This window comes from Carya illinoinensis, chromosome 1 (assembly GCF_018687715.1).
Source record: "Carya illinoinensis cultivar Pawnee chromosome 1, C.illinoinensisPawnee_v1, whole genome shotgun sequence".
NCBI classification, from domain to species: Eukaryota; Viridiplantae; Streptophyta; class Magnoliopsida; order Fagales; family Juglandaceae; genus Carya; species Carya illinoinensis.
The window spans coordinates 56,218,163-56,242,913 of record NC_056752.1 but is presented as its reverse complement, the minus strand read 5'-3'; the positions used below and the strand labels follow the sequence as shown (position 1 = coordinate 56,242,913).

The 24,751-nt window shown below is 37.0% G+C and overlaps 3 protein-coding genes across 3 annotated transcripts; all 3 read left to right on the top strand.

The window, feature by feature from the left end:
* The first annotated feature begins 6,113 nt into the window (after window positions 1-6,113).
* Window positions 6,114-7,354, top strand: LOC122303707 (thaumatin-like protein). Its single transcript, XM_043115614.1, has 2 exons — window positions 6,114-6,348; window positions 6,478-7,354. The coding sequence occupies exons 1-2, from the start codon at window positions 6,291-6,293 to the stop codon at window positions 7,152-7,154; spliced, it is 735 nt and encodes a 244-aa protein (XP_042971548.1). The 5' UTR covers window positions 6,114-6,290; the 3' UTR covers window positions 7,155-7,354.
* Window positions 7,355-14,448: 7,094 nt separating this feature from the next.
* Window positions 14,449-17,158, top strand: LOC122291226 (glycerol-3-phosphate acyltransferase 5-like). Its single transcript, XM_043098875.1, has 2 exons — window positions 14,449-15,757; window positions 15,990-17,158. The coding sequence occupies exons 1-2, from the start codon at window positions 15,185-15,187 to the stop codon at window positions 16,902-16,904; spliced, it is 1,488 nt and encodes a 495-aa protein (XP_042954809.1). The 5' UTR covers window positions 14,449-15,184; the 3' UTR covers window positions 16,905-17,158.
* Window positions 17,159-21,866: 4,708 nt separating this feature from the next.
* LOC122291216 (aspartic proteinase PCS1-like) lies at window positions 21,867-23,827 on the top strand. Its single transcript, XM_043098863.1, has one exon. It carries the CDS (start codon window positions 22,014-22,016, stop codon window positions 23,340-23,342), a length of 1,329 nt encoding a protein of 442 aa, XP_042954797.1. The 5' UTR covers window positions 21,867-22,013; the 3' UTR covers window positions 23,343-23,827.
* The last annotated feature ends 924 nt before the right edge of the window (window positions 23,828-24,751 follow it).

Below are 24,751 nucleotides of genomic sequence, written 5' to 3'. Positions count from 1 at the left end.
GTTGGATTTTTTTTTTTTTTTATTTAGTGATTAAAAAAATAATTTTAAGTATATTGGTGTATTATTTTTATTTAGTAATTAAAAAAGTAATTAAAAATATGTGAAAAAAAAATTAAAAAAAAAAAAAACCAACTGGGTGGTACACCAGCGGTGTACTCCAAACAGCATAGTAGCCGCGTCCTATACAAAAATGGTCAATTAAGTAGTAGAAGTGTGTAAGAGATTGGATAAGTGAATAATTACAAAAGGTGAAGGGGAAATGTCGGTATTGTAACGAAGAGAATATCAATAAAGTAGTAAAAAAGAAATGTAAAGTGTCTCCATCAGAGTAAAGAAATGTTTAAGTCTGGCTTTTGATTCATCTTAAATTAATTATTGATAGAATTTATTATTTTTTTTAATTTTTATAAAAAATTAAACTCATCTTAATCTATTTTATACATTTAAATATATATTTTAACTTATTTATATTCAAATATATCTCAATCTATTTATATTTAAATTTATCTCAATAAAATCTATAAAATATTACTATTTATAAATTAACTTAGATCATTTGAGATTATATCTAAACAGGCCCTTAAAGTTATATAATAATAAAGGCCACCTTGTGCCCCCAGTGCAAATTGCACTTTTTATTTTTTTTTCTTTTAATATTTTTTAAATATTTTTAAACATTTAAAAAGTCACAAATTTAATTTTTTAACCATTAAGTAAATTAAATTAAAATAAAATACACGAACGGTTGCATTTGGTCAAAATGAGAGAATAAACCATGCGACAAAGTTAGCATTACGGGTGGACAGCGGGGCCCCGGAACCCGCTGCCCCGCCCCGTTCGCCCCGCCCCCGCATAGGGCGGGGCGAGGCGCCCCATACCGTTAGGGCCGGGGCGGGGGCCCCCGGCCCGTATGGCTACCCCCAGCGGAGGCGGGGGACGGAAACGGACCCCCCCGGTCCGTTTTTCCCCCTCCCCGCACCGTTATATATATATATAATATATAATATATTATATATTATATAATATATATAACCGGATATCTAAGAGAAACGACGTCGTTTTGTGGTGGACAAAACGGCGCCGTTTCAGTTAGTGGGTTTTATTATTAACCCACTAATTGAAACGGCGCCGTTTTGTTAACGCGCCGTTTCAATAACCCTAACCCATAACTCCACCCCCCCTCCCCCCGATCCCCTGATTCCCCTCCCCTCCCCTCCCCTCCCCTCCCGAGTTCCTTCCTCCCCCTTCGGCCTAATCCCTTTTGCATAGCCCCCGTGTTCGGTGTTCCCTCCTCCCACCGGCAACCAGTCCGGCCGCCGCACGTATTCCATCCTCCCTCTCTCTCGCACGACGCACGACACCGGACGCACGCCGCACGGTAACATTTCTCCTCCTCTTTTGATTTTCTCCGTTGAGTTTTTATTTTTTTATTTTTTATTTAGTTTTGATCGGAGATTGGAGGTAGGATGGGGTTGAATCGAAGATGGAGGATGGGATTTGTGAATTGTGTGTTGTGGATTCAATGGATTGTGTGATTGTTTGGATTGAATGGATTGTTTTTTTTTTTTTTTAATTTCATTGAACTTCGGACCCCTAAATTGATTTAGGGGTTTCATGATTGAAACCCCTAAATCAATTTAGGAGTAAGGTTTCGGATTGGAACCCTAATTAAATTAGGGTTCCAATCCGAAACCCTAATTTGATTTAGGGTTTCATTGAAACCCTAACCCCTAAATTGATTTAGGGGTTTCATGATTTAGGGGTTAGGGTTTCGGATTAGGGCCCTAAATTAAATTAGGGTTCCAATCCGAAACCCTAATTTGATTTAGGGGTTTCAACTATTGAAACCCCTAAATTTGAAATAGGGTTTCAGATTGTGGGGTTCCAATCCAAAATTTCAGTTTTTTTATGGGTTTAGAAACTAGTTTGTAAACTATTAAAAAAGTGAAACCCTTTAGAAATGTAACAATTAAATTCAATATTTCCATTGCATTTAACGGGATATAATATTATAGTAAGGACTGGAAACGATAAATCTCAAAATAGTTAATGATAAATACAAAGTTTTGATAATTTATTTTTTGGGTAAAAACAAAATCAAAATAAAATAAAAGCTCATTTCTACTGAAAATTTTTTTGTTGGATGGATCATAGACAAAATTTTTTCTCCAAAAATAAAGACCATGGATTTTGTAGGATTTTGAAGTTCATTTTCTGCTCACATGTATAAATACAAAGGATTTTTTTTTTTATTCTTTTGTTATAAATACAAAGGACTAGTTATGACAAGTTACCTTTAGTTCTCTTTTAGATTTAGAGTTGATCTCAACTTATCTTATCTAATTATTCCAATTTTCTTAAATTTTTATATAAAATATAATTTTTAAATTAGGGTTCCACATCTAAAACTTTACTTTCGTGTATTTAAATATTAGACTTTTGGGTTCTTTGAGTTATTTAAATTAGAAGTATTGGATTTTATCGGTTTTGAAAATCATTTTGTGCTCACATTGAAGCAAAGCTAGGGTTTCAGATTAGTTTGTGGCAAGTGGTCTATAGAGCTTTATTTTATGTATTTTAAGATTAGTTTGTGACTTGTTCTGTTTGTATGCATTTTTGCCCTGATTGTGTTGGATTGCACTTTGAATTTTATTTTTATCCTTTTTTGTCGGAGAACCAGGAATGTCGTCGGATTTCAGTGATAGCTCGCCTTCCCTAGCCAACACCCCTACCCCAGAAACTAACCCTACTCCTACCCCTATAACGAGTACACCTTGCCCTGCTCCGAAGCCCACACAGGGCAAGAAACCTGTATCCATAGTTTGGCAACACTTTACCAAACTAGAGGGTGGTGATCCCAACAACCCACAAGCTAAATGTAATCACTGTGGGAAAATGTATGGATGTCACTATAGGAAACATGGTACATCCCAGCTGAAAGTCCATCTAGAGGAACAATGCAAGAAGAGTCCAATTTTAAAATCCTTAGTAAAGAATGGTCAATCTAGACTAGATTTTAAAATGGCGGATGGGAGTAGTGGGGCCGGGGGGCCAACATTGAAGGAGTATACGAAGTATAACCCCGATGAGTGTAGAAGAAAGTTAGCTCGTATGATTGTCATGGACGAGCTGCCTTTTCAGTTTGTGGAGGGTAAAGGGTTCCAAGAGTTTGTCCAAGAGTTAGAACCGAGATTTGTACTTCCTTTTCGTCACACTGTGGCAAAGGATATTAAGAAAATGTACCTCCGTGACAAAGATGTTTTGAGGGGCCAATTGGCGGGTTTGGTAGTTTGCCTCACTACCGATACTTGGACTTCAATCCAAAATATGAATTACATGTCGTTGACTGTGCATTTTGTTGATGCTAATTGGGTTCTGCACAAAAAAATTATTAAATTTTGTCAAATAACTGATCATAAGGGTGAGACGATTGGAAAGGCCTTGGAGGCCGCAATAAAGGAGTGGGGGTTGGAAAAAGTTTTGTCTGTGTCAGTTGATAATGCGTCGTCTAATGATGTCGCATTGGGGTATCTAAAGAATTATCTTAAAGATGCAAATAAGACATTCTTGGGTGGTGAATACTTGCATGTTAGATGTGCTGCACATATTTTGAATTTAATTGTGACTGAGGGGTTGAAAGATGTTGATGACTCGGTTGCACGAGTTAGAATGGCTGTGAAATGGGTGAGGTCTTCTCCTTCTAGATTGGAGAAATTCAAAGTTGCTGCAAAGGCTGCGGGCATAACATCGAAGAAGGGTCTTTGTACTGATGTCCCTACCAGATGGAACTCAACCTTCTTGATGTTGGAGGCGGCCTAAGAATATAAGGCAGCCTTTCAATTATTGGGTGATGAAGACATCCAATATGTCAAATACTTTGATAAGCACGGTGGATCACGAAAGCCTAATGATGATGATTGGGTGGTAGTTTCTACTTTCGTTGATTTTCTTGGATTATTTTATGATGTCACATTGAATATATCTGGTTCTTTGTACCCTACATCCCATGGGTTTTGTCAACAAATATGTAGGGTAAAAGAAGAATTAGAAGATATGCGTAGGGGTTCCAATGAAAGGATGAGGGGGATGATAGTGAGCATGATGCTAAAATATGACAAGTATTTGGGAGATTTGACTAGAATGAATATTTTCTTATATGTGGCTGTTATTTTTTATCCCCGTCTGAAAGTTTCAGACTTGTTATATGGGTTGGGACTTGTTCACGATCAGGTATGGACTGAAATTATTGGTGAATTGGCCCGAAAGACCGTGAAAAAATTGTATGACGAGTTTATGGCAATTAAGGGTGGTACTACATCGAAGACACATACACCGACCCCAACGCCATCTACAGACACCGTCACCGGGCCTCCTACAAAGAAGCGCAGAATGCCGTGGACTAAGACCCTCGCACAGAATCCCACACTTGTCCATCAATCTACGGAGGTCGTTTCTGAGTTAGACAACTATTTGTCAGTGGATATGGTCCAAGATGATAATGATCATTTTGATATATTAGGATGGTGGAAGAATGCCTCAAAGAAATATCCCATCGTTTCTGAGATTGCCCGCTGTATTTTGGCCATCCCTATTAGTACCGTTGCCTCAGAGTCAGCCTTTAGTACCGGAGGTCTTATATTGGATCCTTTCCGTAGTTCATTGTCTTCTACAACTGTAGAGGCATTGATATGCACACAGAGTTGGACGATAGGAAAGAATATTCATGTTCCGGATATTTTAGATTTTAAGGAGACCGATATGGGTGGTGATCAGTCTAGATTTGGACCACCTAGTAAATGTTTTTTATTCTATTATTTTAATTTATTTATATTCATTTCCATTTCATCGTTATTAATTTTAATATTATTATTTGTAGTAACACATGATACATCTAGCACCTCTGCAACATAAAAATGTGCTGAAGCCCGGGCCGCCCCAACTGTCACACCCCTTGACTCAAAGACAAGCCACAGCTGACAAGCCTCTTTAGAATATTTATTTTTTAATTATTTGTTCGAATTTTGTATTCAATAATTTGTAATGTTGATACAATGTCCCTTGGACACTTTTATGTTTGTAATTTTATAATTGTTTAGCCTTTCAATTTTGTAATAGCTTAGTTATTATTATTTTACCATTCATAACACTTTTTTTTAATTTGGTTTTTTAACTTTTCTTTTCCTTTTTACTTATAATTTTATGGGCTGAAAAATGAAAATGGCCTAGAAATTACTTTTTTGGGGCCAAAAATAGCAATTTCTGGGTCATTTTCGGCCCAGCAATTGCTTCTTGGCCCAAGGCCCAGAAGATGCTCCTGGGCCCAAGGTCCAGAAGGGGGTGCGGGGGGTCGGACGGATTGCCCCCCCACCCCGTACCCCGTCATGCGGGACGGGGTACCCCGCCCCCGCACACCGGGGGCGGGGGACGGGGGAGATTTACCTCATCCGCCCCATGCGGGGGCGGGGGGCGGGGGGGTCTACCCCGCACCGTATGGTGCAGGTAGCACCCCTAGTTAGCATTTTCCAATCAATAGATAAGGGGTTATCCCAGCAATTTGTGCCTTTATTTTTCACTTGAGAAGGACACACAGAAACAGTTGCACAACTTGAACCCAACTCAAACACGGCCAGAAAATGAACGGAGGTGATTTTTAGCACATGTTTAAAATTGCAATAAAAAATATAGCTTATAACTTTAAGGTTTATAATTTTTAATTTAAATAACAAGCTTTATTATTAAAAAATTATTTATTATTTAATAATTATGTCTTTAAAGTACTTTTAAATTATTTATATTAATTTTTTAAAAATATACAATTATCTGCAGAAGCTTTTCAATAAAAGTTTTAATTTAATATTTTTTAAAGAAAATAAATTTTCAAAATTTTCAAATAATTAAAATATTTTTTATAAATTTATCAAATACATCGTGTTTTCTTTAAAAAAAAAAGCTTTTAAACAATTAAAAGTTATTTTTAAACTTTCAAAATCAATCCCAAAACATCGTCTGACACTTTTTCATTTGCCATTCCCAAATGAGTAGTAACAACAGAAGCTGCTAAAGTGCACATTCAGTCAGTTTTCTTTTCTGTTATCTTTTTCTTTCTCCTTCACTATCATCGTTGGCAAACCGTGTATACTGGGGAAGTTTCTTTGCGGTTAAAGTTCTTTCGTGGCTGCGAAAGACAAGGAAACGTCGCTCCCCTCCCTCTCCCTTTTAGTGTCGCATTCCCTCTCTCAACACATACAGAGGACGAACAATCAGTTCCGCATTCCAGAATCCTTAAAAAAATGGCAAATGCCTTACTTCCCTTCTTCCTCTGTATTCTTTACTCCCTCTTCTTCGCAGGTGCTCTCTCTCTCTCTCTCTCTCTCTCTCTCTCTCTCTCTCTCTCTCTCTCTCTCTCTCTCTCTACTTCTAGTGAAAAATATAACAGCTTTGATCGTACATTACCGCCTGTTTATCTTTTGTTTGCAGATGGGATTCAGCTTATAATAGTGAACAACTGCAAGGAGAGCATATGGCCTGGAGTTCTTGGCACTTCAGGCCAACCAAACCCCAAGGATGGCGGCTTCCATCTCTATAGCGGCGAGGAAGTAGTCCTCGAAGTCGCGGAGGGATGGTCTGGGAGAATATGGGGCAGACAAGGCTGCTGCTTCGAAAAACAAACTGGCAAGAGGTCATGCCAAACTGGGGACTGCGCGGGGCTTTTACATTGCCAAGGCGTTGGCGGAGTCCCTCCGGCCACTTTGGTCGAAATGACACTTGGAACCCCCAAGTCCGCCTTACATTACTATGATGTGAGTTTGGTCGACGGGTTTAACCTTCCTGTGTCAATGGTTCCTGTAGGCGGTGGTGTGGGATGTGGAGTAGCCGCGTGCGAAGCTGACTTGAACGTTTGCTGTCCATCTGCCTTGGAGATAAAGCGCCAAGGGAAGGTGGTGGGCTGCAAAAGCGCCTGTTTGGCCGCAAAGTCGGATAGGTATTGCTGTACCGGGGATTTTGCTAATCCAAAAAGTTGCAAGCCAACGGTGTTTGCTCATCTTTTTAAGGCCATCTGCCCTCGGGCTTACAGCTACGCATACGATGATTCTACAGCTCTAAAGACATGCAGGGCTCCTCGGTATGTCATCACGTTTTGCCCTCCTGTTTGATGGATGACTTAAAACGGTAAAGTTAAAAGCAAGTCTACGTCTGCTGTTTTAATTGTTATCAATGATGTCCGTGATATTTGTAATCACTATTGTAAGTTTTGGAAAAATCTGGTTGTAACGATTTTAGGTAATATTCATCCAATGTAATTAGTTAGAAAGTTAGACTTTAAAAAAAATTGTATCAATTTAAATTTTAAATATGAAGGCAGCAGTATCGATACATAAATTCATTTATATATGGTAAAACTCTCAAATTTTTTCTTTGGTGTGGGTGAATTGTTGTCTGGAAACCCGGATTTGATTCTCAGCCCACGGATTAGACACCCTTATTCTATTTCCACCACTGGGGCAGTTGGTACTGTTAATGCCACTTCAAATTCAATTTGCAGTTTGCATTTTCAAAGCCAACTTGGTTTAGGGTAATCATTTTCACCCAGTAACTTTGGTAATTTATGATAGAGATCATTGGAACGGAATCTGAATGCAAGTTGGTATTTAGCATGCCATAAGATCCGTTCTCCAGCTCGTGAATGCAAGTAGGAGCGCCTTAGAAATTAGATTATGTTGCTACAAAGTGTCTTCAAAATGCGTCTCATGGATTTTAAATTTTAACGGTCGCTTCTAATTAAGTTTTGCTAACCCTGTTAGGGGTGCAAACTACTAGCATCTAAGTATTGAACATGTAAAGATTGAATTGCAAATTTTGACTTTTCATGCACATTATAGAATATAGAAGCCCAAAACATCACTCACATGAGCATTTGAGTGAGTGCACAAGACCATTAAGAAGGTCAAGCACCGTGTTGAAAAGCAAGTATTTTGCCTAACTTCTTACTCAGATTGGGCAAGCCATCACTCACCACATTCGCTCCCCCACCCACCAAATAATTGCTACAAACAACGTTCATCCAAAGCATAACGATCAACATACCAAGCAGCACCAAAGTTACACATCAGTTAGTTTTAAACTTATGCCAGCCATATTGAGTTGGGGAAAAGGTTCTTTAAATAAAACAAAATAATCCAATTTCACATTTAAGAAAATTTCTGGATTCTCCTTAACACAAGGCTCTCTCCACCTGACAACATTTTGTACCGTCACGGTTACAAATCTAATACCTCCTTTTTTAACACCGTTAAAACGTGTATACTTTTTATCTCCTCTGCAGAAGCATCGGGTGCGTTCACCATCTGATCCCCAGCTAGCCTGTTTCTAGGTATATTCTCAAACTAACAATGTACAGTTAGTTTTTTAAGTACAAGCACCAATTTTTATTTTCAATTAGCTCCTAGTAGACAGGAGAGAGAGAGAGAGAGAGAGAGAGAGAGAGAGAGAGAGAGAGAGAGAGAGAGAGAGAGAGGGTCCTCATACTATCCTCAGTTAGCTGTACAGGATCTTTGTTTCCTACGCCATCTAAGCAGGATGAGGATTCATTATGCAGCCTAATCCTCCTTTCTGCAAACAGATTTACCCAATCAGAAAGCTTTTACAAGCTCGTTATGTATTGAAGGAAAAAACTGAGTACAATCTTAGCATATATTCCCGGCCGTAAATTCATGATAATACAAGATCTAAAACTGGGAAGGCAAGTAAAATAGACATACAAAGAAATATATCGGGGCTCACCAATTCTCAATCAATTGACAAGAAATGAACATTAAAGAAAAACCATTAATTTGCAGACAGAAAATTAAACTGTCCTCGTGTATACAAGTAATTAGAGTAGAACCAAATGAAATACTAAAGAAAGAAAGTGCCTCCAGCTGCAACAAGTTTCTCTACACGTGCAACGTCTATATGCTTTCCGTAGGTATACTTCTTCAGAGCATTCAGATGGACCTTTATTCAGTTAAGTATCAGTTCAAGTTGCTGGTCATCACAAGTTTCCAACACTTTCTGTACAACATAGTTTGCAAACTGATCTTTCATTATTACCTAAATCAACAAGGAAGAAACCAAAAACAAAATAAGAAAGTGTTAGAAAAGTTGACATAATGATAAAACAGGTTTAAGAACATTAGCAAAACGAGTTACCTTGCAGATACATAGAATGGCCTAAAACTGTACAAGGATGGAAACCCTTTTTCATATAGGTAAGAAAAGAAGTTATTAATAACCTTCTAATATGATATTTTTGCATCACTAGTCTTAACGTAAGTAGGTAACTTAAGTGCGAATTTATTTGCATATAAACACGTACATGATTAAGTCTGTTTGGTTTCTGGCTTGTCAAAGTGTTCCAATCTTGCTCACAGTAGAGCGACTATATTTTTATGATAATATTAAATACTTTTAAAATAAACCGTTTGACATAAATATCTAATCCAAAGATAATTTAATCAAATATGACTACAAAATGAAGCATATCAGATCTGAGTATTCACTTCGGTGGTTCAGCATTAGTTACATCTTTTATAGCCCAAGGACAAGGAATGGTATTGCAGACACGTGAGGCTGTTTTGCGCCAATTGTGCTTCTGCTACAGTGGTCACGTGCCTTGTCTTAACTTTCTTATTTTAATTTTTTTCCCGTGGCTTAAGTTACTCATTTTGATGGTGGAGATAATTTTTATTTTAAGTAGTTTTAGATATAGTTATATATTATATAAGTGTCGTTTTTGTAGTTTTAAAAGGGATAGAGTTTATTATTTAAAAGTTAAAATTTTTAAGTAAATTCTATATTTACTTATTATTTTTAAAAAAATGTAATGCATGATATTTACGTATTTTATGAATATAAATATTATATATATATATTATTCCTCCTATGGACCTAACTACATTACCTTTCCATCCATGATTTTCAGTGCTCTCTCTCTCTATGATACAAAATTCAAAGATAAATTGAATGGACAAGTACTGATAAAAAAAATAAAAAAATATATAATTACAAGCACAATTATGTACTAATCTATACATTAATGTGATGTAATTGATCAAAATGTAGATTTTATTGAAAACAGTATTAATTTAAATTTTAAATATAAATAAATCAATATTGGTACACAGATTAATACGCGACTATGCTTGTATATAACAAAACTCAAAATAAAATAATCATCCTCTTTTTCATTCTTTTTTGTTTTTATTTATTTATTGTTGGGCTATGGGTCATGTGTTCTTCCAGAAATTTGAGTTGTTGGTTAACATACCAAATTCATAAATTTATATTTTATATTAGTAGTTGTGAGTGTTAAATGCTGTTCACGATACATTCGGCATATTAATTATTTGTTGAGTGGGCAGTTACTAAGCAGTCAAAAATAACGTCCAATCTTTTAAAAAAAAATTGTATATATCATATTACCATCTTATTTATATCACACTAAATAAGATCTGGCATATTTATTATCATTAAATTATTATTTATTGCATATTTTTTTATTATCAAACGATGATAAATACGTCACATCATATATGGCGAGATGCAAATAAGATGGTGGTGTGGTGTATAGCATTATTTACCTTTTAATATCTCTTCTGCCTTATGTACACCTATTTTTTATACCTGTAATAGCAAAAGTAAAATAAATTCTAAAAACTTCTTTCTTATATATTTAAATACGAATGCAACTAAAATAACGGTAATTAGATTAATCATCAATAAAAGTAAACATATTTAAAAGAATAAATGATATATCCCACACTATGATTTTACTTTCATTTTACTTTTATAAATGTGACATGCATATTCTATCATTTTCATATTGCCTCTTATTTTATTATTTAAATTTAAAAATTAATTTGTAATTAATGCAACCTTATTATAAGTTGAGAACAAAAATGAGATGTAAGTGTAATTGATAGAACTTTTTTATTTACAATAACGCAATTGAAGAACTCGAGCTTTTAATATTGATGATGATGTAGGTATGGGATTAGACATTTGGAACCGATAGAAAATTGGGAAAACGTCGTGTCCAAAAATTTTAGGAATCAATCTTCATTGTAGTGGGACATCATCACATGATTGAATATAAACACAAAGAGTAGCAATAGCAACTAAGTGGGCAAAAAAGCAATAGCAACATGCATGCATCTAAGTGGGCAAAAATTCATTAGTGTTTGAAAACCAGAAACTTTTAACCATCTGCCTAATTGGTTCAAGTTTCACTACTCCTTCGTCTAGCCAGATTAAGATCTCATTTGGTTACACACATTAAATGAGATAAAATAAAATTTAAAAGTTGAATTATTTATTATATTATGTGTAAAAATTTTAAAAAATTATAATAATTATAGAACATGAGATTAGCCAAACCAAACGAGGCCTAAGAATTCCATCCAACTAGCCATCCATTTAATTAACGTATCACAATCTTTGTGACATTCGACCTCACGTTATAATTTATCTTCATCTATCCCAACAATATCTCCTCATCTTCTTCTTCTTTGTTTTTAAATAGTAGCATAAGGCTTATATAGCTTTTTACGAGTAAACTCTTCCGATCCTTAGATTCTATCGTTTGACAAAAGAAAAATGAGAAATTTAATAGAGATTGCATAATGAACCTATTTGTTTATTAATTTACTAAACACACAACTAATATATAATTAGCATAAAAATATTATTTTAATAATTAAAAAAATAATATTTGCAGTTATAAATTATGCAAGCGCCGCATGCTCCTTTTAAAAAAGTGAGTAAAGATGAGATCCACATGAAAAAATTATTTTTTTAATAGTAGGCCTCATCTTTTTTAAAAGGAGTGCGCGACTCTTGCACAATAAATGATTGTATCTAACATTACTCTTTGAGAGCTATTACAGTCACAAAAAGATTATATAGAAATAAACTCACAAATTAACATGACTTTATGAAATCAACTAAATTTATTTTATAATAAAAATAATTTTATAATTTATAAATTTATTTTTACGTAATTCTTTATAGCCAGAGTGTTTTCAAATATGAAAAATTCTAACGGAAATTTTTGATCAAACGGAAATAGATTAGGCTGCATAAAGAGATGGGCTTTGCTAGATGCAGTCGGGAAACGCAGTCGGGATGCAAACGGTTGTACGGAATAAATAAATAAAAATTATAAAAAAAAAAATTTCATAGAGGACCTACATGAATAAAAAAAAAGTTATAAAAATTTTTTTTTTCATGTAAGTCTCATATTAATTCATTTTTATCTCTACGACTGTATGCCAACTGTATTTTCCGACTGCACAAATCATTTATGTAAAGAGATACATCGGACGGGCCTCACACGGGTTTGCCTTTCTCATTCTTTTATCATTTTCCTCGTTGGGTTGACCCAGTTTCATGTGCTGATTCATGAGTGATTCCCAAGCAGATTGGAGGATGGGATCAGAAATGGGTGGTCTAAGAGGAGCTTCCCTCTTGGGCCATTTGCGAGATAGGGATGATTGGAGATTAATGGGCCGAAACTAGATAAATTCCTCCATGTAGACCTGTATAATTGTATTGATCAGTAAATAGATATATTCAGCCAACATCATTAAATAAATATATAATTCCCCACATTGAACTCGATGGCCACGTATTATGACGTGCATGATTTAGGATTAATTTATGGAATAAGAATATGATAAATACCCGTATTAAGCAGAATCAGTTAACTTAATTAATGTAGCTCGATCTTCATTATAAGATCAAGGAAGGAGTGTGATAAATCAACGGTCATAATCACTACGCACGTTCAACCTAATTAATTATTGACATTGATCATATATATACACATACCCAATTGTGCTTTAAGTTGCTAACGTGTAATTTTGGTATATGATTTCGTTGTCAAAGGAAATCCTTATAATTAATTATTATAAGATATAATGAAAGTACTGCAAAAAACACCATTAATATTAATTGATCAATTTATTAACAGCTAGCTTCAACGAATATATATATATATATGTTAAGTAACTTATGGATGATCTACGTACACAAAAACATGAGTCTACCTCCAAAAACACTTAAATCGTCAAACCGAACTTACCTACCTAGAGAAAATTCTGGTGTTTGAGCAGATTAAGAAGTTTTATTATTACCTAGCTAAGAGGGGGAGCAACCATATGCATGCATGCATCCACGCATATTCGATCCTCGGATCAGAAAACCGGTGCAAGGGCAAACAAGTTTCTAACCTACTTTACTGCTCCTACATTTATATATATATAATATTTAATGCGCGCGCACACAGATATATGCATCTTGAACTGTAAGAAGTCAAATAGATGGAGTACTAGAGCTTCCTTAAGCGACAAAATGATACTTCAATTAGCAGGACTAGAGCTTTCTTAAGCTATATATATATATATATATAGGAAAATTCTTCTTTTTATCCTCATACTTCACACACCATATTTATTTTTATTTTTTTTTTTATTTTTTTTTATAATAAATATGTAGTGGATGATAACTTCAGACAGATTAATTCGTTTTCGTTCATATAATAGAGTCCAATTAAAAGATGCCACGTACACCATACACGGGTTGGCCTGTGGTATGCATTTCATAGGATTTTTTTTCTTCTCAGTCTGCACCCCCCCCCCCCCCCCCCCCCCCCCCCCCTCTCCCTGAATACCTCCTCCTCCTGCGTCCCCCTCTTCTCCTGCTGAAACAAAATTAGTTTTCCCCCACCCCCGTTGGTCTGTGGCCCCAGCCCTTCCCCCCAATCTCTTTTTCCCTTCGTTTGCCTCTAACTGCTAGGGTTTTTTTTTTAGGCATGGGATTGATTTTAATCGTGTAAATTTTCAGGTGAGTGCGATGTTTCTGTTTTTTCCTTTTCAAAATTGTGTTTTCCATTGTTCCTGGGAACATGAACCAAATGTGTATGGATTTGCATGCATCTTGGGCATATCCAAGGAGTATTGTTACAAGGTGTGAATTATTTTCACGGATATGTTGTTACTCGTGCATGAAGCAGCCTCAGGAAATTCATGAAGTTGTAGATTTTTTTTGATGTAGCTATCAAGTAATAATTTTGATTTGGGTTGTTTAAAAGTCTAATAGCCAGTTTTGTTTTTAATCAAAATCATTTATATGGGTGTTTTAATTTATCAAATTCTTTGAGTACCAAGTAATAACAAGTGGGGGAGTGGTAGAATTATTTGTATTAATATTTCCCAATTGTCGCTGTGGAGGTGATGAAGTAGGAGGAATGGAAGGCAGCTGCTACGATGGGGCTAGCAGCGTATGGCATGCAGGATTCGGGTAGATATATGCGAGTAGGTGCAAACCAATGTGAGAAGAAATGTTTCAGAGGCAGGGGGGGCGGGGGCAAAGGTCGCATTCTGGGAAGAGAGAGAGAGAGAAGTTTACAGTTTCAGTTCCAGAGGAAAGAAAGGGAGATAGAAAGAGAGGGTTTTCGATTTCCAGTTATCCCTGCATCGCACAGTAGTGGATTTAAAATTAACCGCTTACTTGGCAAATCTTAATTGGTCTCCGTTGTTCCGTTGTTCTCCATTTATAGGTGTATCCAGTCTGAAGCGTTTCTGATATATAGTTTGAATATGCAGAAAATCTCGCCAAATGAAAACTTTTTTCATTCACGGCAACGTACCCCAAATTGCATCCCATGCAACAACGTGGGGATGACCATTATCACGAACTTTTTGAAATATACACCTTATATATGCACAGTTGAATAACATCACCTACGGCTCAAGCTGCCACAATTAAGATAGAAACCTAAAGTCTCGAGTTTGGCGTATTTCTAGGTGTACACGTTAATCGGCTTAAGTTGTTGGAGCAAACTAATCTATTTTTGTATAAAACAAGTGGCGTATGATGCTTTATTCTTTGCAGATATACCCACCCAAAGAGAAACAGCGAGCGAGAGAGAGAGAGAGAGCCGGGAGAGAAGAGAGGGGGGTGGGGAGTATAAAAACGGGTAGTTGTAAACTGATGAACTGCCCAATTCCCACGTTAGAGACCAGTCAAAAAACACCAATACTGTAAAGCTAAAAGCCATTATACGCATTGTCACCCTCATCCAAGAACCGGACATTCTTAACACAGGAACGTCCTTGAATAGGTAAAAAATACTAGATCACGAGAAATGAAAAAAGCCCCAGTGGAGTCGGTGGTTGCGGAGCTCGAAGGCACCCTTCTGAAGGACCCAGACCCCTTCTCCTACTTCATGTTAGTGGCATTCGAGGCCTCGGGTTTGATTAGGTTTGCGTCGTTGCTGATGTTATGGCCCGTGATTCGCTTGCTGGACATGATGGGCATGGCGGACGCCGGGCTCAAGCTTATGATCTTTGTTGCAGTCGTGGGTGTTCGTGAAGCCGAGATCGAATCAGTGTCGAGGGCAGTTTTGCCAAAGTTTTATATGGATGGCATTGATACGGAGGCATGGAAAGTCTTTAGCTCGTATGACAAGAGAGTTGTAGTGACCAAGACACCGAGGATTATGGTGGAGAGGTTTGTGAAAAAGCATTTGCGAGCTGATGAGGTTCTCGGAAGCGAACTTGTTCTGAACCGCTTTGGTTTTGCAACGGGTTTTGTCGAGGAATATGATATTCGTCCTCTCTCTGATCGGGTGGCAAAGCTTTTTGTAGATGAACCGCCAAGTTTAGGATTAGGAAGGCCTACATCAGCCGCTGGTTCTTCGTTCTTGTCGCTATGCAAGGTAAGTAGCTACATAGATAATTTCACCAAAGAAAACAATATTAAAGTGTACATACATGATAATTTAATAGACTAATATTTCTCGAGGTAAACTTTATCTTTAGATTTGTAAACTTTTTTGAGCACACATCAAATTAAATCCTATTCTTGTAGCGTTGTGCGTACGTTCGGCCTTATATACATGAACAAATTTATTAAATCCATTTAATACCGAGATAATCTGTGATATACAGGAACAAGTGCACCCATCAATGACCAGCAACCAAAAGCAAGACCGCCAGGTCCTCCGCCCGCTACCGGTAATCTTCCATGATGGCCGCCTAGTCAAGAGGCCAACACCATTGACTGCCCTCCTGATACTCTTATGGATTCCCTTAGGCATCTTGCTTGCAATAATCCGCATTGTTGTGAGTTTGATGGTACCAATTTGGGCTATTCCGTACTTGTCTCGGCTATTCGGTGGCGAGGTAATTGTCAAAGGCAAACCACCCCCGCCTGTGTCTGGTGGCAACACTGGGGTACTATTTGTGTGTACCCATCGAACCCTATTGGACCCCGTGGTCCTTTCCACCGTACTCAGACGTAAAATCCCAGCTGTGACATACTCCATCTCTCGATTAACAGAGATCCTATCACCAATCCCCACCATCAGGTTAACACGAATACGTGAAGTGGATGCAGAGAAAATCAAGCAACAATTGACCAAAGGAGACCTAGTGGTTTGTCCCGAAGGAACAACATGCAGGGAGCCCTTCCTTTTAAGGTTTAGCGCACTATTTGCTGAACTAACAGATCGAATTGTACCGGTGGCTATGAATTATCGTGTTGGGTTCTTCCATGCAACAACGGCTGGGGGTTGGAAAGCACTGGACCCCATTTTCTTCTTCATGAACCCTAGGCCTGTCTATGAGGTCACGTTCTTGAACCAATTGCCAGTTGAAGCAACATGTTCCTCTGGGAAAAGCCCGCATGATGTTGCAAACTACGTGCAAAGGATCTTGGCTGCTACGCTAGGGTTTGAGTGCACGAACTTTACAAGGAAGGATAAGTACAGAGTGCTGTCTGGAAATGATGGAACTGTGTCTTATAATTCGATCATTGATCAGTTTAAAAGGGTGGTGAGCACCTTCAAGCTGTTTATTCACTAAGTTTATATTAGGCTAAGATTGATTTCTTTAACTTTCTGTCTGCTAGATGATTTTTTTATGGTAGTAATTTTCTTTATTTTTAAATTATGAAGTTAATTTGTGATCTCGAATTATTAATGTAAAATAATTATGTATGAAGGTGGCTAATGTTTGTCTAGTACTACAGGCGCCGTTACTGTCATGATCAGTTACGTACCCTTTTGGGAGTAGAAAAGAAAAATACGATTCAGACCAATTTATCTATAAGTTCATAAGTTACTCTTGTAGAAGTAGAAGTAGAATTAACCAGAATCTCTAATAGTTGAACTCAACATCCTTAAGGCCAGTCGTTGTTGGAACTTTAAGCCGGCCAATATAAGCTCCCTCAACCTAGCTATTAAATTTAAAAGTAATGTTGCATACAATCGTGAAATATACAAATACTGTTTAGTCATTTTGATAAAAAGTGAAGTTTACTATTAAAAAATTATTATTTTTATGTAAATTCAGTATTTATTTACTTTTTTCAAAGTGGTTGCACGTCACTTGTGCACTCACGATTGTAAATATCATTGTTCTAAATTCAAATTGTCCAGTAAACCAGAAGTCTTAGAAATTAAAGTCTCAAGATCTTATACTGGGTATGGGATAATTTACGCATTACAACAAGAAAATAAATATTTACGATGATTTATTTTTTTACGAAAATGACTATTTGTGATAATAGATACATTTTAACATAAAATAGTCATTTTGGTAAAAAATAATAATTTTCATACGAATATAACTGATAACAAATAAATAGTTTTCTTATAATGCATGCAACAAGATGTGTATCATATATATTGGGATTTGGGACACGAGTGACATGTGCCTCGTGCGGCAGTGTCACATAATTATGGTATGTCGTGAGGAATTTATAATGGAATAAAAATTTCTTGGTTGAGTTTCATGACAAATAATGGAATGCTTAAAAAAAGAGAAATAGCTATATATATATATATAAGACACTGTTATATGAATTGTACGTTAAAAGAAACTTTATAGTTTTAGAAACCTTATACTTTTAGAAACTTCCTTGGTCTAGCCAGGCGGAACAAAGAATGCAACGCTTGCATAGACTAAACAAACAGCGCCACGAGGGTTCAAGGAGCCAATTGCAGCACCATATGTAGCTGAAAACGAGAGTAAGGCAACCCAAATCTCCCTGTAAAATGGGAATCGGTATACAAGATATGAGATGACGTCGATTGACGAAGAATACGCTAGCGTATTGCAGAAAAAGAAGAGCTTGCAGTTTCCCGGTTTAGAACTCAAGATCGCGCTACCAGCATGACGAGTTACGCCATTGACAGTGGAGGTGATCTCTTGCTAAACCCCGCCAGGAGTGTCGATTCCAGCTTGGAAAGTCGCGACAGCAACTAGTGCCACCACCACTAAAAGTACATTTTGAATATCACTGGCGGAGTCTCGTTCTGGCTTATACCGGAACTGGAGTGTGCGGCCCAATTTTCCTTCTGAGAAATTTCGGGCGGGGGGTAGGCAGAATGGGCTGGGCATGATCTATTTCAAACGAGGAAGCAGCCGGTTGGTTGGGCTGATCGGCAGACATTCGTCGGCTGCTATTAAGCAACTAAAGCCTTCACTTGCCTACAACTTTAAATAGAGACCAAGCAGCTAGCCAGGCGACACTTTTCTTTTGTTAAATTTAGTTGCTGCAAAGCCCATCACAAGTTGTAATAAATATCCAAGTCTAACCATGGGACCCTTTTAGATGGGCCTTCAGACAAGTGTTTGCACTTTACCCCATCGTTTCAATTAGTAACCTCGGCCGTAAGTATTTGGCTTTCTTCAAATGAAAAGGAAACACGATGGAGGGAGGAACTTTCAAGAACATGAAATTCAGCAGAGGTCACAGTCGATCAAGTTGATGCGTTGGGGCTCTATTATTGGAACAATGATAGAGTTCCAGAAAATTATGAGAACGTTGCCAACATGGATATGCCTCCTAGCTTGAGGCTAACAACTTTTACTGCAAGTGTTGTTGGGGGGGGGGGTTTTGTTTCTACTTCTTTATTAAAACCGGGAAAGCATTGCCACAGATCAAACCCATATCAAACTTGGATGAATAAACTTTTTGAAAAGGCGATTTTGAGTGCGAAAGCACACCTATTCCCTTTGTTTTCTTATATTTGACTTCTCCATTCCCCATTTCTTTATGCAAATATGTAGAACTTTTTAAATATCTTTCTAGCAAACGTTCTAATATCGAAAGCAATTTTACAATCCAGCATGGTTCGATCTTTATGATTGTGAAAAAGGCAAAAACGTCACGATCGAGCTTGAAACGTTTTCTCTCCCCCCAACGGTATTCTATACATATATATATTTTTAAAAAATGCCTCTCGTGGCACAACGTATACACCTTTTTATCTCTTCAGTCTGTATGAAAGTGTTTTCTTACAACAAATAAAAATAAAAAAATGAAGAAAAGAACATTAACTCATCTGTTTTTCTCCCCCTCTCGTATCGTATAAATAATAATCTGAAAGGCAAATCTTTTGCCCAATATTCAGCAAATTAAATAGACTACTAAAAAAATAAAATAATTTGTAGTTGTTCCAACCTGCTACGATTCAATCATTTAGACTGTCCCTGTCTAATTATAGCTGTAGGTAACTAATGGACATTGCTATATGGATGAATAACATGAGAGAGTCGTGGTTGGACCCGATTGCTTGACGACGACAATTAGTAGAATCAACTGCTGGATTAACGATCGAGACAGCTACACTGCTTCACCACCGGTGCCGTCGAAGCCTACACGCTTTCTGCATAGTGCCATCAGTATTGGATCGCGATGTGTGTTCAAACATTACGTAAGGTGGCATTATTATTGTTTTAAAATAGACACGCACACTCAAAAAAAACTAGTAATTGGTAAGAATACAGTATGGATCACTTGCATACTTCGACTTAGAGTACTCTTAATACATTAGTTAAAGTTAAATGACATTTTTAGTTAATGTGAGATAAATTTAGTTTTAATTATTCGGATTCTTGCATCAAAATAGCTATTTTTTATTATTTAATAATAAAATAATATGAGATGAATTTGACTTTAATTATTATTTTCACATTAGATTATTTATTTATTCATTATATAGTAATAAAATAATATTACTTTAAATAATATTTAAATATTTAATTATTAATTTATTTAATGTAAATTAGTAATCATATTCTAATTAAATTAATGTTATTTCATATGAAGTAAATAAAAGTTTGTAACATATCAAAAGGAGATTAAATGATAGCATAATTCAACTAGGAAAGAAAAAGAGGAAAAATACTCAAGCGGCTGATGAGAAAAAAGAAAGAAAAATAATTAATAAAATATATATTTGGTCTATTTACAGTAATCTTCAAAGTTTGAAATTATTTTGAAAGTCACTACAATTATAGTACAATTATTCCATTGACGATAATCTAATAAACTTGGTAAAGACACCAAAATGGATAAGTAAATAAACAAACAAACTTGGTAAAACGTGCATAATTTTACGTCTCAAAATATTAAAGAAGATGCCAATCAATTATTACACTGAATGGATTTAAGACATTTTCACAGGGAAATTGTGAAATTAATCCACTCGTACGTGCCTCACATCAACAGATTAATTAATAGGTGATTTATGCATAAACTATATATATAAACATGAGAAGTCAAATTAAACCGTGTGGAAAGGGTTAATGCATGGATAGCTCGGGACATATCAACATATGGTGGGTATACCCGTAGTTGAGGTGAAATTAGAACAAAAGGTATTCTCTCTAAATTATATTTTAAAAAAAAAAAAAATTTGATTTGTTATGAAGTGGAAAATGCTTGACACCTGATGTTTTTATGGATCACATTGAAAGAAAGGTTTGGAAAGTCTAAAAATTGTGATGGATTGACAGCACCAGAGCCTGGAGGTGGACCGGGTGGCAGAGGGGGCGGCTCCCACATAACAGGACAGAGTCGAGAATTTGAACCTTGTGTGTTTTGCGGAAAGTTGAAGTCTCTATTTAGTTAGGCGTCACAGTCACCAACATAATTGCACAACTAATATGATTTTAAAAGTCAAATTATCTATAATTTTCTAGAGTCCAGACAATTAACAAGAGTCCCTCGTCTCCAAGCCATGCAATTCTGGTGGTCGCTTCCATTGCTGTGTTCCTCCCGATTTTCGTAAAAGTATCAGCTTTTTGTCCCCAGTTGTACCTTCAAGACAAGACCTTTTTTACCCTTTTGTGTTCTATAAGGTCACGTCTTGGGTAATCGAGAAACCATGTCTACAGAACATGCACTCATTCTGATTTAAAGTATCTCGTTTAAAATGGATTCTGGAGCATAATATTCTCATCATGCACAAGCGAAGCATCTTAGTGCCGACTAAACAGGCAGAAAAGCTGTTCAAATAGACAAGTAAATTGCAATAACAACTGTTATGTGTGTGAAATCAATCCTAGTGAGGGCAAGCAGCGGTATATGCCAGAAACAGAATCATTTCTTCTAGAGCTTAGCAAGAATATATCTGTTTCAAACATAAATTCTATATTTAAATTTAGCTATTTTCATTATATTAATTTTAACATCCTGATAAATATTTTAATTTCTTTTCATTAGCTTAAGCTAGCTGTTAAAAACTTAAAATTAGCAATTGAGTTAATAATATATATAAATTTGTAGTTAAAAAGTGTGATGGACTACATTGGTTGTTGATTGGCTGCTTCAAAAACAAGACCCTCATGGCACTTTGATTAACTTTAGAAACATGCATGCACGCATCCAATTAGCACATAGGAGTGGGTGATTGGTCATAGTTCTAAGATCCAAAAATTCTGAGGCAAACATCACGTACGCCCTCTAATGCATGTCAGCCAACCAACTATATATTTAAGGAAACGAAGAGGTACCTCTCACCCATACACATCCTTCAAGAGTCCCAAACCAACACACACACCTTTATCTGATATTTCAACCTCTCTCCCCGAAGCTTTTAAAGCAAATTAATACGCATCAAACAGGAAACACATCGTTAGGTAACATCTCCTTACTTTTATGCTTCAATATCTTCTTTCTCCATGGCCTGCCTTCAAACTCACCATCCACGTCTTCCTCTTGTTCTTCTTCTTCAGTTCACCTTCTTCTTCATAATAAATCAATTTCAATCCTCTGTCTCAGCAACTCAGAAATCGCTCATACTGCCCCTCAAAGCCCAAACAGTACTACCACGTGGATCAGCATCAAAACCTTCAGACAAACTCTCTTTCCACCACAACGTGACCTTAACGGTCTCCCTCACCGTAGGTTCGCCTCCGCAGAGAGTTACCATGGTCCTCGATACAGGTAGCGAACTCTCTTGGCTCCACTGCAAGAAAGCCCCAAACATCAGCTCCATATTCAACCCACTTCTCTCTTCCTCGTACTCTCCAATCCCGTGCTCCTCGCCCTTATGCACAACCCGGACCCGGACCTTACTAGTTCCCGCTTCCTGCGACCCGAATAAGCTCTGCCACGCGACTGTCTCCTACGCTGACGCCTCCTCCATTGAAGGCAACCTCGCGTCCGAAACTCTCTACCTCGGAAACTCTTCCCGACCCGGTACGATATTTGCATGTATGGATTCCGGTTTCAGTTCCAACTCCGAAGAGGACTCCAAGACCACTGGGTTGATGGGTCTTAACCGCGGGTCTTTGTCGTTTATCACCCAAATGGGTTTCCCTCAATTCTCGTACTGCATTTCGGGGAGTGACTCGTCCGGTGTTTTGCTTTTTGGCCAAGAGAGTCTCACTTGGCTCCAACCATTGAACTACACTCCTCTGGTTCAGATTTCAGACCCGTTACCTTATTTTGATCGGGTAGCCTATACAGTTCAGCTCGAGGGTATTAAAGTTTCGGGTAAGATTTTACCGCTTCCGAAATCCGTGCTTGTACCAGATCATACGGGGGCAGGTCAGACCATGGTTGACTCCGGCACCCAGTTCACCTTCTTACTCGGCCCAGCCTACACCGCATTGAAAAACGAGTTTATTCAACAAACAAAGGGAATACTGAATCTTTTGGAAGACACCAACTTTGTTTTTCAGGGAGCCATGGACTTGTGCTACAGAGTCCCCTCGAGTCGGCCTAGTTTGCCACAGTTACCCGCTGTGACCTTGATGTTTCAGGGGGCCGATATGGTGGTATCGGGTGAGAGGTTAATGTATCGGGTACCAGGAATGATGCGGGGTGGGGATTGGGTGTATTGTTTCACATTTGGGAACTCGGACTTGTTGGGCATAGAGGCATTCTTGATTGGCCATCATCATCAGCAGAACTTGTGGATGGAATTTGATTTGGCAAAGTCTAGGGTTGGACTTGCAGAGGTTAGGTGTGATCTGGCAAGTCAAAGGCTTGGCTTGGTAGATTGAGGCAACACTTTTTAGGCCAAGTTTCCCTAGTCTTTTCTTGTGCAGATTGGAACAGAAGGCATACACTCATATATATAATATGCAATCTGTGGAGGTGGATTTTGCTAAGAGAATCGGCACTTCAACAATTTTCATCAGTGTTTGCATAATTAGGTTTTGCCATTACCTACCCCATGACTGTACCAGAGGGGCTCAATTAATTGGGCTGTCCATGACCTACACAAATCAATTATTTTATTTTAAAATGTATATTTATTGCTTGATATGTAGATTCTATGTATCTCTAGGATTTGGTGTAGTCGTGACTGGGAGTTATTGGGGGAGCAGGTGGCTTCTGAGTGCACCTAGTACATTCATTTTATCTTTGAAATTTGCTTTATCCACCAAAAAATTTTGTATAATTTACTGATCTGACGTTATGTAATGTCAAATGTGTTTAATATTTTTATTATATTGTATTATATAAAATTATGTTAGTTTGAGAATTTTTTTTTTATAATTTTCATCTTTTTATTTTTTTATTTTTATGATAGTATCATTTCTCTTTTTATTTTGGGCTGTAAAGTTTGTTAATGAACGGTGTGAATAATTTTTGGACTAGTTACCATCTATCATGATTTTTGTTTTACGGGTAAACCAGAAATTCGAACTGCGTAATCGTTCTGATCATCAAATCCTAATTCTGAAGTGTTTAGATATTACATGTTTTGACAAAACTGATGCAAGGTTTGCTACTATTATACATTTGAATTTTCTTAACAATGTTAATTGAATAACCAAACTATATAAGCCCAAAGATCCTCTCCATTGCAGAGAGAGAATGGCAGGCAGGAGAGGTTAAGATCTGATACATTGTCGAAGAATTTGATCTCTGTTTTGAATTTTAATCAGTTCACTGAATCACTCATATTCTAGGAGATAAGACAGGGGTTGGAATTGAAGTGATAGCTAGAAGGAGTCGTCAATTTATTCTAAGCTAATCTGTGCGTTCTGGATAAGCATTTACGTACAGTATGAAAAGATGTTAATTGCTTTGCTTTTCAATCACATTTAATGTCCAATTTGATCACTTTTCTCCTCTTCAAACGTCGGAAAGTTGTTGACGCGGAAAAGGTTGAACTCAGTTTTGGCATTTCGAACTTTACAAAATTCCAAGTAAAGAAAATATAGAGCAGAACGAGATCTGGGCATGCACGTACTGTAGTGTAGTTACATCACAAGAGTCGTCCTCTGCATAAATTCACCATATCGACATATGTCATTGTGTTTGTTTGGCGAAGTCTGGAAGTGATATACCACAAAATCTTTGTATTTATCAGACAGCAAAGTCGACAGGCACATATGCCTCGTTTATCACAAGGGCCCTCCCAAATTTAGTAGCTTTTTGGTACTGTGGCGTAGGTTCCCCA

Coding starts and splice junctions, on each gene's coding strand:
- LOC122303707 (XM_043115614.1), top strand. CDS start 6,291: ATGGCAAATGCCTTACTTCCCTTCTTCCTCTGTATTCTTTACTCCCTC. Junction 6,349..6,477: donor TTACTCCCTCTTCTTCGCAG/GTGCTCTCTCTC, acceptor TTTTGTTTGCAG/ATGGGATTCAGCTTATAATA.
- LOC122291226 (XM_043098875.1), top strand. CDS start 15,185: ATGAAAAAAGCCCCAGTGGAGTCGGTGGTTGCGGAGCTCGAAGGCACC. Junction 15,758..15,989: donor CGTTCTTGTCGCTATGCAAG/GTAAGTAGCTAC, acceptor TGTGATATACAG/GAACAAGTGCACCCATCAAT.
- LOC122291216 (XM_043098863.1), top strand. CDS start 22,014: ATGGCCTGCCTTCAAACTCACCATCCACGTCTTCCTCTTGTTCTTCTT.